This window comes from Apium graveolens, chromosome 4 (assembly GCF_009905375.1).
Source record: "Apium graveolens cultivar Ventura chromosome 4, ASM990537v1, whole genome shotgun sequence".
Classification (NCBI taxonomy): Eukaryota; Viridiplantae; Streptophyta; class Magnoliopsida; order Apiales; family Apiaceae; genus Apium; species Apium graveolens.
In genome coordinates this window covers 30890693-30903998 of record NC_133650.1, presented here as the reverse complement: position 1 = coordinate 30903998, position 13306 = coordinate 30890693, and the positions used below count along the sequence as shown (strand labels likewise).

The 13306-nt window shown below is 34.3% G+C and overlaps 1 protein-coding gene across 1 annotated transcript; it reads left to right on the top strand.

Moving 5' to 3' along the window:
* Positions 1-4148: 4148 nt before the first annotated feature.
* On the top strand, positions 4149-5450 carry LOC141718469 (alkane hydroxylase MAH1-like). The gene has a single exon (XM_074520855.1). It carries the CDS (start codon positions 4149-4151, stop codon positions 5448-5450), a length of 1302 nt encoding a protein of 433 aa, XP_074376956.1.
* Positions 5451-13306: the final 7856 nt, after the last annotated feature.

Below are 13306 nucleotides of genomic sequence, written 5' to 3'. Positions count from 1 at the left end.
GCCTCTTTCACCACACTTGTGGCATTTGACATTTGAGTTGTCTCCTCTGTCAGACTTTGCAGTTTTGCCTTCATACTTTCTGAACCCTTTCTTATCAGTACTTCCACCTTTCTTGGAAAACTTTTTTTCCCTTCTGAATTTCTTGTAGGCTATCTTTGTGATACCCTTCACCATAAGAGCACACAATTTCATCATCTCTTCATCAGCATCTATTTCAGGTAAACTTTCAGTTTCTGAATCATCATCATCAGAACTTGATGATTCTGAATCAGACTTTATGATGAGAGCCTTTCATTTGCCTTTCTTTGAGATAGCCACTTTGGGGGATTCCTCCTCAGCCTTAAGAGCAACTGTCCTTGTCTTTCTCCCATGCCTCTTGCTCCTTTGATCCATCTCAATTTCATAAGTCTTGAGCATACCATAAATTTTATCAAGAGTAGTTTCATCAAGAGCATAGTTGTCTCTTATAGTAGTAGACTTCAAATCCCAACTTTCAGGAAGAGCTAAAAGGAAATTTAGAATTGAACCTTTAAGATCATATTCCTTATCCACCAGTGACAGATCATTCAAGAGTTTGACAAACCTGTCATATAAGTCAGTTAATGACTCATCAGCTTTTGAGTCAAAGTGCTCATACTCTTGACTGAGTATAGTCCTCCTATTTTTCTTGATTGCATCAGTTCCCTGGCATCTTGTCTCCAAAGCATCCCATATCTCCTTTGTAGTCTTGCAATGAATTACCCTGTTTGACATGACATTATCAATGGCACTATGCAGCAAATGCCTTACCTTTGCATCCTTGGCAATGGATGAGATATCTTCAGTTGTATACTCACTTTTCTCCTTTGGTATGGTCTTTGCTGGCTGATCTACAACTACAACAGAGAGCTTGGTTGGCTTATGTGGTCCTTCATTAATTCTCTCAAGGTATTCTGGATCTGTAGCTTCAAGAAACATAGCCATCTTCACTTTCCATATGGGATACTCAGAAGGTCTCAGTATGGGAACCCTAATAGTCTCATATCGACTATGGATTTGAGTGTTTTTAGTTTCTTCAGTTTTGGCGGGCTTGGTTGGATATTCTGCTTCTTCAGACATGATTGTTTGGATCTTTACTGTATGTGTGTTAACAGATAAGCTCTGATACCAATTGTTAGGTCACACAACACTGTAGAAGGGGGTTGAATACAGTGTTTAATACAATCAAATTGATTTCGAACACAAGTAATAGTAAACAGATATATTCAATATAATAAACTCTGTTACAATGGAACTGTTCTCTCTCAGTGATGAACAAATATCACGAGAGCTGCTAGGTTACAATGTATGATCTTCTCGATAATGATAACACATATAGTATAAACCTATGTATATGTTTATATAGTACACAGTTACAAGATAACTTCTAATTGATATGGAATATAATTCTGTCTCCTAAAATATATCAATCAGATATCTTATACAAGTATTCTTATTTTCTAACTCTTTCCATACATATCTTCTTTTGTATTAGTCTCGATCTTCTTTCCTGTAAATCAGCTTCCTTCCTTAACTGTAAGTCCTCTCGTACTTAAGTTCTGATATCTATCTTATGATATTTATCTTCTGATAACCTAAGTTCTGATATCCTTAAGTTCTGACTTCCAGTAAGTATTGATTCCAGTAAGTACTGATATTTCCTGTTTGTTAAGATCTGAAAACTAAATATGAAACACATTAGACATGACACCTTAAATATATCCAACATATACTTTTTTATCTAAACGAGCCGAGCGGAGTATATGCCGAGCTAGAATAAGACTCGACTCGATAACAGAAACTCAATCCGATTCGAACTCGAACTCGGACTCGTTTACAAAAACAAGTATCATTGTAAATTAATTATATATAGGGGTTTGGTGTTTCTAAATATCAAAATAAAACATTTTTAAATAGTGCGGCTAAAATTACCTTTCTCGAATGTTTTTCAACGATTTGAATATTAAGTCAAAATATAATTTTAGAAATTTTTTTATGCAAATTCAAGTGGTCTAGTTATGATTTTTTAAATGATTATAGTTTCTTATATAATGTTAACGGTAGAGATTGAACGATTATTTTTCGTTATAAAATGGTCAATCTAAATAACAAAAACATTCAAAATTTGCACACTTACTTAGTTTTACATGAAATTTAAATCTGTACAGTTGGATTTTTAATTTGAATTTTAAAAATTGTGAATTTGAGGTGCACTAATAGAATTTTTTTATTATGATCTTTAGATACTCTTTTCCCATTATATTATTATATATTACCTGTCAAAATACAACTCCAACAAAATAAATACACACCACTACCCTATTTTCTCCATCTCCCGGCATCTCTCTATCTCTCTGCCACCTCTCTTTACTATACAAACACACACATCATGGGAAACATCTTCAAATCAAAATACACGCAGTTAAGCATAAATCACACACAACATATCAACTCACAACATCATTCACACACAACACAACACCACCACCTTTAATTTGTGTGTGATTTTATGTGTATTGAATTGGGTTCTAATTGATTATTGATTTGGTTGATGAAATTGGATTTTGAGAGATTTTTCAGGTGGTTGTTGAGTGGGAATTCGAATGTGTACATGATTAGGAAGAATGGTTGATTTCAAGGGTGATGGGATGATTGATGATGGGTTGTCGGGTTTGGTTGATACGATTGGTTTGGAGGAAGGGGATCGGGCTATTTTATCATTTTGAGGCGGACTTGTGTTATTTTGGACTCTCTCTAAAAGAGTCACCGGAATTTGGCTCGTTCAAACACAATTCGCGAAACTCGCGAGTAAGCTCGAACCCGGCCCGTGAAAATATCGAGCCGGATTTGAACATATTTTTTGGCTCGTTTACTATTTAGACCCGGCTTGACTAGTTTAATTTAAGTTTGGGCTCGAACTCATTTTATTCAAAACTGGCTCGACTCGGTTTGAATTGCAGCACTAACTATTCTTGTTGAGTATTTTGGTTGGGATGTATAGAATGAAATAAAATGCAACTTATGAAATAAAAGCAAATCAATAAAGATAGAGGGAAATTTTGAAAAATAGTAATTGAAATAGTCAAAATTGGTACGGTAATAATCGTGGAAAACATGGATTCAATAAAGAATACAACATTTCATCTAAATTGGGCGTGTTTAAATGAAGTTTAGATGTTTTATTTTTAGTTTAGGTGGTTTCGTTACATGAGTGAAAAAATATGTAGTAAAAACTTGTTTAATTCTATTGGTTCTCATGGACACGAGATTTATTAGAACAAATGTTTAAGATATATATCCGTAATATTCTTAATTTAGTTATATCATCGTCACAAATAATACAAAATTGGACTTTGTCATTTTTATATAATATTTGTTAGATTGCAAAACATGATAATAAAATATTGTTTTAAAAAAATACATTGTCCACGGTAAGCCAAAAAAGAGTAATCAAGTAAAATTTGCAACTTGAAAAGAACGGTTCGTTCCCGTCCCTAATAAGTTGTGATATTTTTTTTAACGGTAATTAGTTGTTTCATTGGTCAAATTAATCAATTTGTAATCAAAAATTAAAATTTATCAGTGGATAAGTTAAAAAAAATTAAGAAATATATTTTAAAGTAAATAATACGTTAATTTCAATAATATAACATTTTAAATTATGTAATGTATAAAAATTTCAGTTGGCCAATTGGCCATCAAAGGTCAAACGGCTAAGGAGGGTCAAAGGAAGCATTTTCATCTAGAGTAATATGATGGTGTAAGACCTGACAAAGAAAATGATGGTGAAGAAATCGTGCAACTCTGTCTACTTATAGAGAGAGGGATACACTAGCTACATAATACTAATACCAAGCTCTCCGATAAAAATTGTTCAAGTAAAACTTTTTGTAGCAATGGAAGCTCTAGGCCTTGGGTTGTTTGAAATTGCGATAGCAGTTATAAGCTTTTACTTAATAAGAAAAATGCGCTACGATGATGGTCTGCCATGGAATTGGCCATTAGTGGGGATGGTTCCATGGATTTTAAAAACCAGGATTCGTCAAGATGCTTTTGACATTGGTGTAGCTGATCTTGGTCGAGCAGGCGGTACTTTTCTACTCAGAGGCCCTTAGTTTGCTAACACCGACATGTTGTTCACAACTGATCTTGCCAACATACGCTCTATTCTGTACGACAAGTATGAAATTTATCAGAAAGGGTCCGACTTCAAGGTCATATTCGATGTTTTTGGAGATGGCATTTTTAATGCTGAAGGCCATTCTTGGAGGAATCAGAGGAGACATGCTCAAGTCCTTTTAAACTATCATCAGTTCCGCAATTACTCGACGAAAACAAGCAAGGAAAAGATCGAAAATGGGCTAATCATAATCATGGACCATGTCGCCAACAACGGACATGTTGTGGACATGCAAGATGTGTTTCAAAGACTCAGCTTTGATAAAACTTGCATGTTTGTCACAGGCTATGATCCAATGAGCTTGTCCCCCGAATTCCCAGAAGTTCCATTCTCCAAAGCCATGGATGCTGTTGAACAAATAATATTCACACGCCATGTCGTGCCTCAGTCTCTATGGAAGCTGCTAAGATGCCTTAGCATAGGGTTTGAGAGAAAAATGATGGAGGCTCAGGAAACTTTGAACGACGTTCAGTACACTTATATATCAAGAAAACGAGTCGAGCTAAGAATCAAGGGAGTCAAGTACTCCCACGAGAATAAAGATGAAGCCGGTGGTGATCTCTTAACACTGTATTTAACTAAAGAGGATAAGTTATTGGATTTAAAAAATGATGACAAGTTTGCAAAAGATATAGTACTTAATCACATGCTAGCAGCGAGGGACATGACTAGCTCAGCTCTAACTTGGTTTCTTTGGCTTGTCATAACACATCCAAAAGTAGAAGCAAAGATCCGAGAAGAACTAAAAGCAATCACACCTCCTGATGAAGCTCCAAAAACACGACTTTTCAGTGATGAAGAGCTAAGTAACCTGTCTTATTTGCATGCTGCACTGTCGGAAGCTTTAAGGTTATACCCTCCAGTTCCATTCCAGCACAAGGAAGCCTCTGAAGCTGACATTCTTCCTACTGGTCATCATGTTCGTCCAAAATTGAGAGTGATGGTTCCAATGTATGCGATGGCCAGGATGGTCCACGTTTGGGGAAAAGACTGCTGGGAGTTTAAACCGGAGAGATGGATTGGTAAGGATGGAAGTATAAAACATGTGCCACCTCATAAGTTTCTGTCGTTTAATGCAGGGCCTCGGACCTACTTGGGGAAAAATGTGGCTTATTCTCAACTTAAACTGGTTGTTGCTGCATTAATCTATAATTACAGTTTTCAGTTGGTGGAAGGACATCTGGCGACTCCTACTCTCTCCATGATTTTGTATATGAAACATGGATTGAAGGTTCGGGTTAGAAATAGATAGTCCTGATCTTTATGTTATAGTTCTGCCACAGGGTTTAATTATTAGCTAAAGCCCTCAATTTTTAATTCTGAACTTTGCATCTGTTTCATGGAAATGCGAGTTTCTACATATAGTTTTTCAATTGATTGATATATGTCTTCTGAATTGTAACAGCTTGGTACTTTAAGTAGTAATACAGTACTACTACTACTACTACTACTACTCTATATATGTGATTTTGTGGTTTTTCCTGGACTTTGTTGGACAACCTTCTTAAGTAGCCTTACAGCGACGGGAGCACACATTGAGTACTTTAATAGTTTAAGACTTGAGCCATAGTAATCTACGTAGCAGTATTATCAAGTTAGTAATATAACACGAGCCAGAAGATTTTAAGTTCAGGCACATGCTTGTTTGGGATTCTTTATAAGTTAATATATGTATTTTTCATTTGTAACAAACCGAGGCCGTAAGAAGCTTTCTTGGTTAAATCATAGCAATCATATGACCATAATCAAAAAAAAATTATTGTGTGAGTTGTTTTTATGTTACACATCACCAGAAACGCAGATCTTTTAAAAGCGACTGGCACAAAATGGTAGGAAACAAGAACTCAAAACCGACCGGAGCACCCGACCAAGACAATCTGTCGTGTATAAAAACATAACTGGGGCGGTTGGTAATGGAAGTTGGATGTCCCACTCCCTGAGGTCCTTGTCGACATCATAGTTACACAAGTGATCAGGCCCCCACCAACACGTCATTGTCATTTCTGACTTATGTGTAACAGTACTTACCGCGTAGTCCAAAACCAACAGCTTCTTTTACATTAAATTCTCTCTCCTATAAATTTCAAGGTGTCACTGGTTGGTTGGGGCTCTAAACCGACAGCTGGCGGTCGGTTATGCCACTTACGTTTTTTAAACTTTATCTATCTCTTTTTTTTCTTTTTACTTTCTAGAATTTTTATCAATATTTGAAAAATAAGAAGGTGAAGGTGAAGAATAAGAAAATACAAAGAAAAGGTTTTGGAAATTGTGATTTTCGAAGAAGGCGAAGGTGATCTAGAAGGTAATTTTTTTGAAATTATATTTTGGTGTTACATCTATAATAAGTTATATATATATGTGTGTTACATATATATTGGGTTGTTTATATATATATATATATATAATATAGAGTAAAGTTCTATGGAGTCCACCTTTTAATTGGAGTCATCGGAGTCCATCTATGTTCTGCAAATAAAATATCTTCTAAAACGTGTTATCTTGCAAAACATGTTTCACAAATATCATTACTTCAGTAAAATCAAGCAAATCTCATATATTTACAAGTATATTATGTATGTTCTGCAACATGAACATTTATGTTCTGCAAACTAAGCATGTTTTGTAGAATAATATATTTCGCAACGTTCTACTTGTAAAATCTATGCAATCTGCAAGATTTTCAATAAAATACTGATGTTTGTAGAATATCATTCAAAAAATAATACGTTTTGCAATAATTTAAGCTACATTTTATTTGCAGAACATATATGGACTCCAAGGACTTCAATGAAATAGGGACTCCATAGAACCTAACTCTATATATATATATATATATATCTGTGTGTGTATTTATATTTATATATATATACACACACATGTACACACATGTGTTTGCAAAGTTGATTAAGAAGAGTTGTGAAATTTGTGTGTTTTGAAATAAATAAATGATATATATATGTTTATATATATATACATGTTTGTATATTAAAATGAAATTTATGCTTTTGTATATAGATGTCAACCAAAGATCGTAGTTGGATGAAACATCGCTTAAAAAAATCAAATAACACTTTATTCTGAGTATAGAGAAGGTGTTGAGACATTTATTAAATTTGAAATTGAACATGAAAAAATTGGTGAAGGTTTGATATAGGGCATGTTTGGCTACTAGCTTATAAGCTACTTATGACTTATAAGCTCATAACAACTTATTGATTACTGTTTGTCGACCCAACTTATAAGTTGAATTCACAACTTATAAGCTGATAAGTGGAAAGTTGGCAGTGACGTACTTTTTTCCAACTTATTTTCATTTTTTCACTTTTTTCTAAAGTTTTGATTTTAAAATATAAAGTTTTATATATTTTCTAATTTAAGATTCATAAATTAAGATAATTGTATTTAATAATTATTTATTTTAATTTATTTAAGTATAAAACTTCTGTCTTATAAGTAAATTTATCCAAATACTTATAGAACTTATAAATATTTATCAACTTATCACTTATTTCGCACTTAATCATTTTAGGTCATAAATTACTTATTTTAAGATTTTCCAAACGTGCACGTAATGCCCTTGCGTTAATTGTGGAAATGGGAGTTGGGAGACTATTGAGAATGTTAAATATCATCAGATTGCTAGCAGTATTTGTGAGGGTTATAAAGTTGGTACATATCTCGGAGAGTCTTTATTAAAATGACAAAAACAAATTTCATGTAGTGTACAAAGAGTAGTTAAACAACCGGTAGATATGAAAGCAATGTTAAAAGATGTTGGTACTCAAATTTTGTGTGATAATTTTAATGGTAATGGTTGAAGGTTTTTAACACATAAAGGCAGCGAAAACGTAAATTTAATCTTAAAAACAAAACCGAAACCCTCCGCAGGATCCGTGCGAAAAAAATAATATTTAATTCGTAGTTAAGTATGTTTACCTTAAGAAGCTTAAAGTTAATGGAAAGATGGAGATTCGCCATGTCCACTAAATGGAGATTTGGTCATTTTACCCAATAGACAAGACTCGCATGTAGGATATGATTCAAAATCAAAGGGGTCAAGTAACCCTTCCTTATGCAATGTCCGCAGTCTATTTTCACTAATATGACCTAGCCTACAGTACCATAAATAGGTCAGATTTTCATCATCTCGTTTTCTTTTATTAGTTTGTTCAATCTGAAGTAAATCATGCTCTACATCACATACATACAGACCATTATTTAAAATGCCACGTCCAAAAAGAACATTATCTCTAAGGATAGAACATTCATTATTCTTAATAATAAATGAAAAACCATCCACATCCAACATAGGAATATAAACAATATTCCTCACAATAGAGGGAACGTAATAACAATTATTTAAAATAATAGTCTTGCCCGTAGGCATGTGTAAATTAAATGATCCTACAGATATAGCTGCAACCCTTGCTCCATTGCCCATACGTAGAGTCACCTCATCTTTTTCAAGAGTCCTACTTCCCTTTAGTCCTTGCAACGAATTGCAAATATGAGAACCACATGCGGTATCTAATACCCAAGTAGAAATTTGACCTAGTGATATATTAACTTCGATCATGAACATGCCTGAATAAGAAGCGGTAGTCTTACTACCCTTCTTCTTCTTCAATTCTGCAAGGTAAACCTTGCAGTTCCTCTTCCAGTGCCCCAACTTGTTATAGTGAAAACAAACAGCTAAATTAGGACTAGTCAACTTGTGAGCATCTAGTATGCTCCGGAGTGATAGTGCAGAAGACATGACGAATATAGTAAATCTGTAAATGATAAACGCATAACAAAGCTTAGCAAATATTCAATTTCATTTCAAAACACTATATGAATCAGGTCTTTATTCATAAGTGTCTCCTACTAGCTTATCTAATTTTTTCGACCCCCTAAGTGAAAATTAAGCATTCATAATGCTAGTGGGAATAGGGATCCTACATTTCATCACACAACCTCGGCTGTGGCACGAAACGTCATGTGATGTTCAATAGGCAGACAACTCTTGTCAATTACATCTTATGTTATTCCCTAATATAACTTTAGCCTCTTGAATAATTGAGTCACGGCTGTGGCACAACAAACTCAATATTCTAAGTCAAGTCTAACCCAACATTTCATACAATTGAATCAGTCTCCAACGGCCCACGGCTGTAGCACGTACCGACCTTTAGATTCTAATTCAATGTACACATCTCTATGTAATAGACAAGTATTTCTTATTTCGAAATCAAAGCCCTCGGCTGTAGCAAGAAACGACAATGATTTAAAAATAAGAACCACTTTCTACCATGTTGGAAGGCTATGACCGACACAAGCCCGTTGTGTCATTGACCAATTACTACTTGATATTATTTAATTTTAGAGGGATTATATTACGTTACAATCATAATCATATTATAAAGAGATTATTCCTTTTAAATTAAATATTTCAAATCAATAATCGATAATCAGATGATTCCCAAATCGGGTGGAGCATTGTCAAGAGGCGTCACTTAATAACCCTTTCTTACGGATAGAAATCTGTTATTGACAGAATCATCCTTTCTCTCAATATTGAAAATTCATATTCAATTACGTGTTTCATAAATACAAGAATCTCATGATCGTATTCATAATATTTATTGTTAAGGCAAGAAACGATTCCTATTCTAGATTTTCTAGAGCACGCCTTATATTGATTTAAGTTCACCTAAATCTATCATCGCATGGTAAACATAGGCATATATCTCATATATAAAATTAAATAAACAAGTAAATGTAAAGTGCAATAAAGTAAATGTGTTTGGTTATGGCCCCATACTATGTGATCTTTATCAAGCTCATGATAAAGATCAAGGTCAATCTAATATGGTGATGGAAATAAATACAACTACTTATTACATAAGTCTTCTTCTTTGTTTAGACTTCTTGTATGCCTCATCTTCTTCTTTGTATCACCTCCATTAGATAGCCTGCTTGATTCTTCAATTACATTACATGATTGAAATTAAAACTAATCTAATGAACTTACAAGAATAACTCGAGTTATATTCGAGATTTATGATTACAAAGATTGACGACATGCAAGTCGTATTTAAAACCAAAACCAAAACCATTACACTAAGGTTGAAAGGCCATAACCATCCATCATGCTCATACAACACATAAAAGCATGTTAAAACACATAATCTGATCCTAATATATCATATTATCCATGATCTAATCATAAAAAGAAAATATGACAAAAATCAGAAAAATCAGAATCAAATCAGAAAAATAAGAATCACTGTTTACAGGCAGTAAACGACGTCAAATGCCTTACAGAGGAGTCGTTGATAGCTTAAGCTATCAGTTTTGTTCAGACGCTCGTTTACCTATGGAATAGGGTATTCGTTTGCGTAAATCGGACACCAGACCCAGATTTCAGCAAATCTGCAGCAGCCAATTCAGAATTCGTATCTAATATAATTCTCATAATTAGAACAAACATAAATCATGTATATATCAGTATATATACAGATTGCATAATCATGTTATGATTATACAACTCACATGAATATCATATATTCAAAACGATACATATATAAGCATATTATATCAACATCAAATCATGGTGAATCACGTACATGCTCATATATCGAAAACAGTTAAACACATAAACAAATTAAAAACTTTTCGCAAGTAGCTCTGATGCCATAGAAGGGTTTTTAGCACATAAACGCAGCGAAAACGTAAATTTAATCTTAAAAAAAAAACGAAACCCTCTGTAGGATCCATGCGAAAAAAATAATATTTAATTCGTAGTTTAGTATGTTTACCTTAAGAAGCTTTACGTTAATGGAAAGATGTAGGTCTTTAATAACGATCCAAGAACGATGAACGGAGATCCTTAGCAGCTGCTCCTCAAGTGTGAAGCACTCCACCGGTATCCACCAAGAAAACGATGTAATGAAGGAGGAGAAGATGGAGAGAATTAGGGTTTTGTAAATCTTTTTGGTTGAGTCAAAAATAGGGTTTATAATAGTATATTTATAGGAAAAAATTTCAGCTGAAATTTTTTCCATAAAATATTATTATTATTAACCCTTTATTATTCTCACTAATAATTAAAACACCTTTTAATTATTAATCCTTTTTCTAAACTCTTTAGAAAAAATTCTCTCACTTGATTTAATTTCCAAAATTTAAATTCTTAATTAATAATATTAAGAACCTTTTCTTAATTAATTTATAATCAATTAAATCTCATTTAATCAATTATTAAATTTGCCAATTAATTATTTATTTCATAAATAAATAATTATCAGCCATTATTAATTAATTTCTCCACCATTAAATCATTCTCTTTTGTGGTGTAACCCTGTACGTTCGATATTAAGCCGATAGTAGAAATAATAATAATAAAACAATTTTATCATTATTTATATAAATTCTCTAATTCATTAAATATGATTAATTAATTAATCATATTTATTCTACATCGTGAGGGATACTTCTCAGCATATCGCGACTATCCGGATAACCCTCTATTTTTAACTCAGATTCACCACCAAAAACAAGAAAAATGTCCTGAGTCCTTCGCAAGTACTTAAGGATGTTTTTCACTGCTTTCTAGTGGTCTTCACCTGGATTGAACTGATATCTGCTCGTCACACTAATTGAATAAGCACCATCAGGCCTTGTACACAACATCGCGTACATGATAGATCCTATTGATGAAACATAAGGAATCTTACTCATACGCTCTCTTTCCTCAGGTGTCTTAGGAGACGTTTTTTCGGAAAGGGACATTCCGTGGCTCATCGGTATGAGACCTCTTTCGGAGTTTTCCATGCTAAACCTTTTAAGCACTTTCTGGATGTATGTACCCTGGGTAAGACCTATCATTCTTCTAGATCTATCTCTATAGATCTTCATACCGAGAATGTAGGATGCTTCTCCCAAGTCCTTCATGGTGAAGTTCTTTGATAGCCATACTTTGACTGATTGTAGCATCGGTATATCATTTCTTATAAGAAGTATGTCATCCATATACAATACAAGAAATGTTACCGCGCTCCCACTAACCTTCTTGTAGACACATGGTTCATCTATGTTTTTAATAAAACCAAACCCTTTGATTGTCTCATCAAAACGGATGTTCCCTCTACGAGAAGCTTGCCTTAAACCATATCTGGTTCGCAGCAGCTTACATACTAGGTGTTCATTTCCCTTGGAAAGAAAACCCTCTGGCTGTGTCATATACACTTCCTCCTCAAGTTCCCCATTGAGGAAGGCCATTTTCACGACCATTTTCCAGATCTCATAGTCGTAGTAAGCAGCAATGGCAAGCAAAATCCGAATTGATTTTAACAGGGCTACAAGCAAAAAAGTTTCATCAAAGTCAATCCCGTTGCCTTTGTTTGAATCCTTTTGCCATGAGCCTGGCCTTATAGGTCTCCACCTGGCCATCTGCTCCAATCTTTCTTTTGTATACCCACTTGCACCCAATAGGCTTAACACCTTCAGGCGCCTCAACCAGAGTCCATACTTGGTTGGTATACATAGATTCCATTTCGGATTTCATGGCACTATGTCATTTCTCTGAGTCAACACTACTCATAGCCTCATTATAGGTCACAGGATTGTCATCATCAATGATTGACAACTCATTGTCATTCTCAATGACAAGGCCATAATACCTCTCAGGTTGGCGAGACACTCTCCCTGTCTTACGAATGGGCTGTTCCACAGAAGGCTGTTTAGTCTGAACAGGTATTTCCACTTGATCCGTAGTAGTTTGTGCTTCTTAAACTTCATCAACTTCAATTTTGCTCCCACTGTTTCCTTCAAGGATAAACTCCTTTTCCAAGAAGGTAGCATGTCTGGAGACAAACACCCGATGATCGGTGTAAAAGTAATACCCCAAAGTCTCTTTAGGATATCCCACAAAATTACATTTCACGGATCGAGATTCCAGCTTATGTGGGTCAACTTTCTTGACATAAGCTGGACATCCCCAAATCTTAACGTGTTTAAGACTCGGTTTCCTTTCTTTCCATATCTCATATGGTGTTTGAGGAACAGATTTGGAAGGCACCTTATTCAGTAAATATGTTGAAGTTTCCAATGCATAACCCCATAGGA

What these genes read in the sequence shown, in the direction of transcription:
- LOC141718469 (XM_074520855.1), top strand. Translation starts at nt 4,149, where the DNA reads ATGTTGTTCACAACTGATCTTGCCAACATACGCTCTATTCTGTACGAC.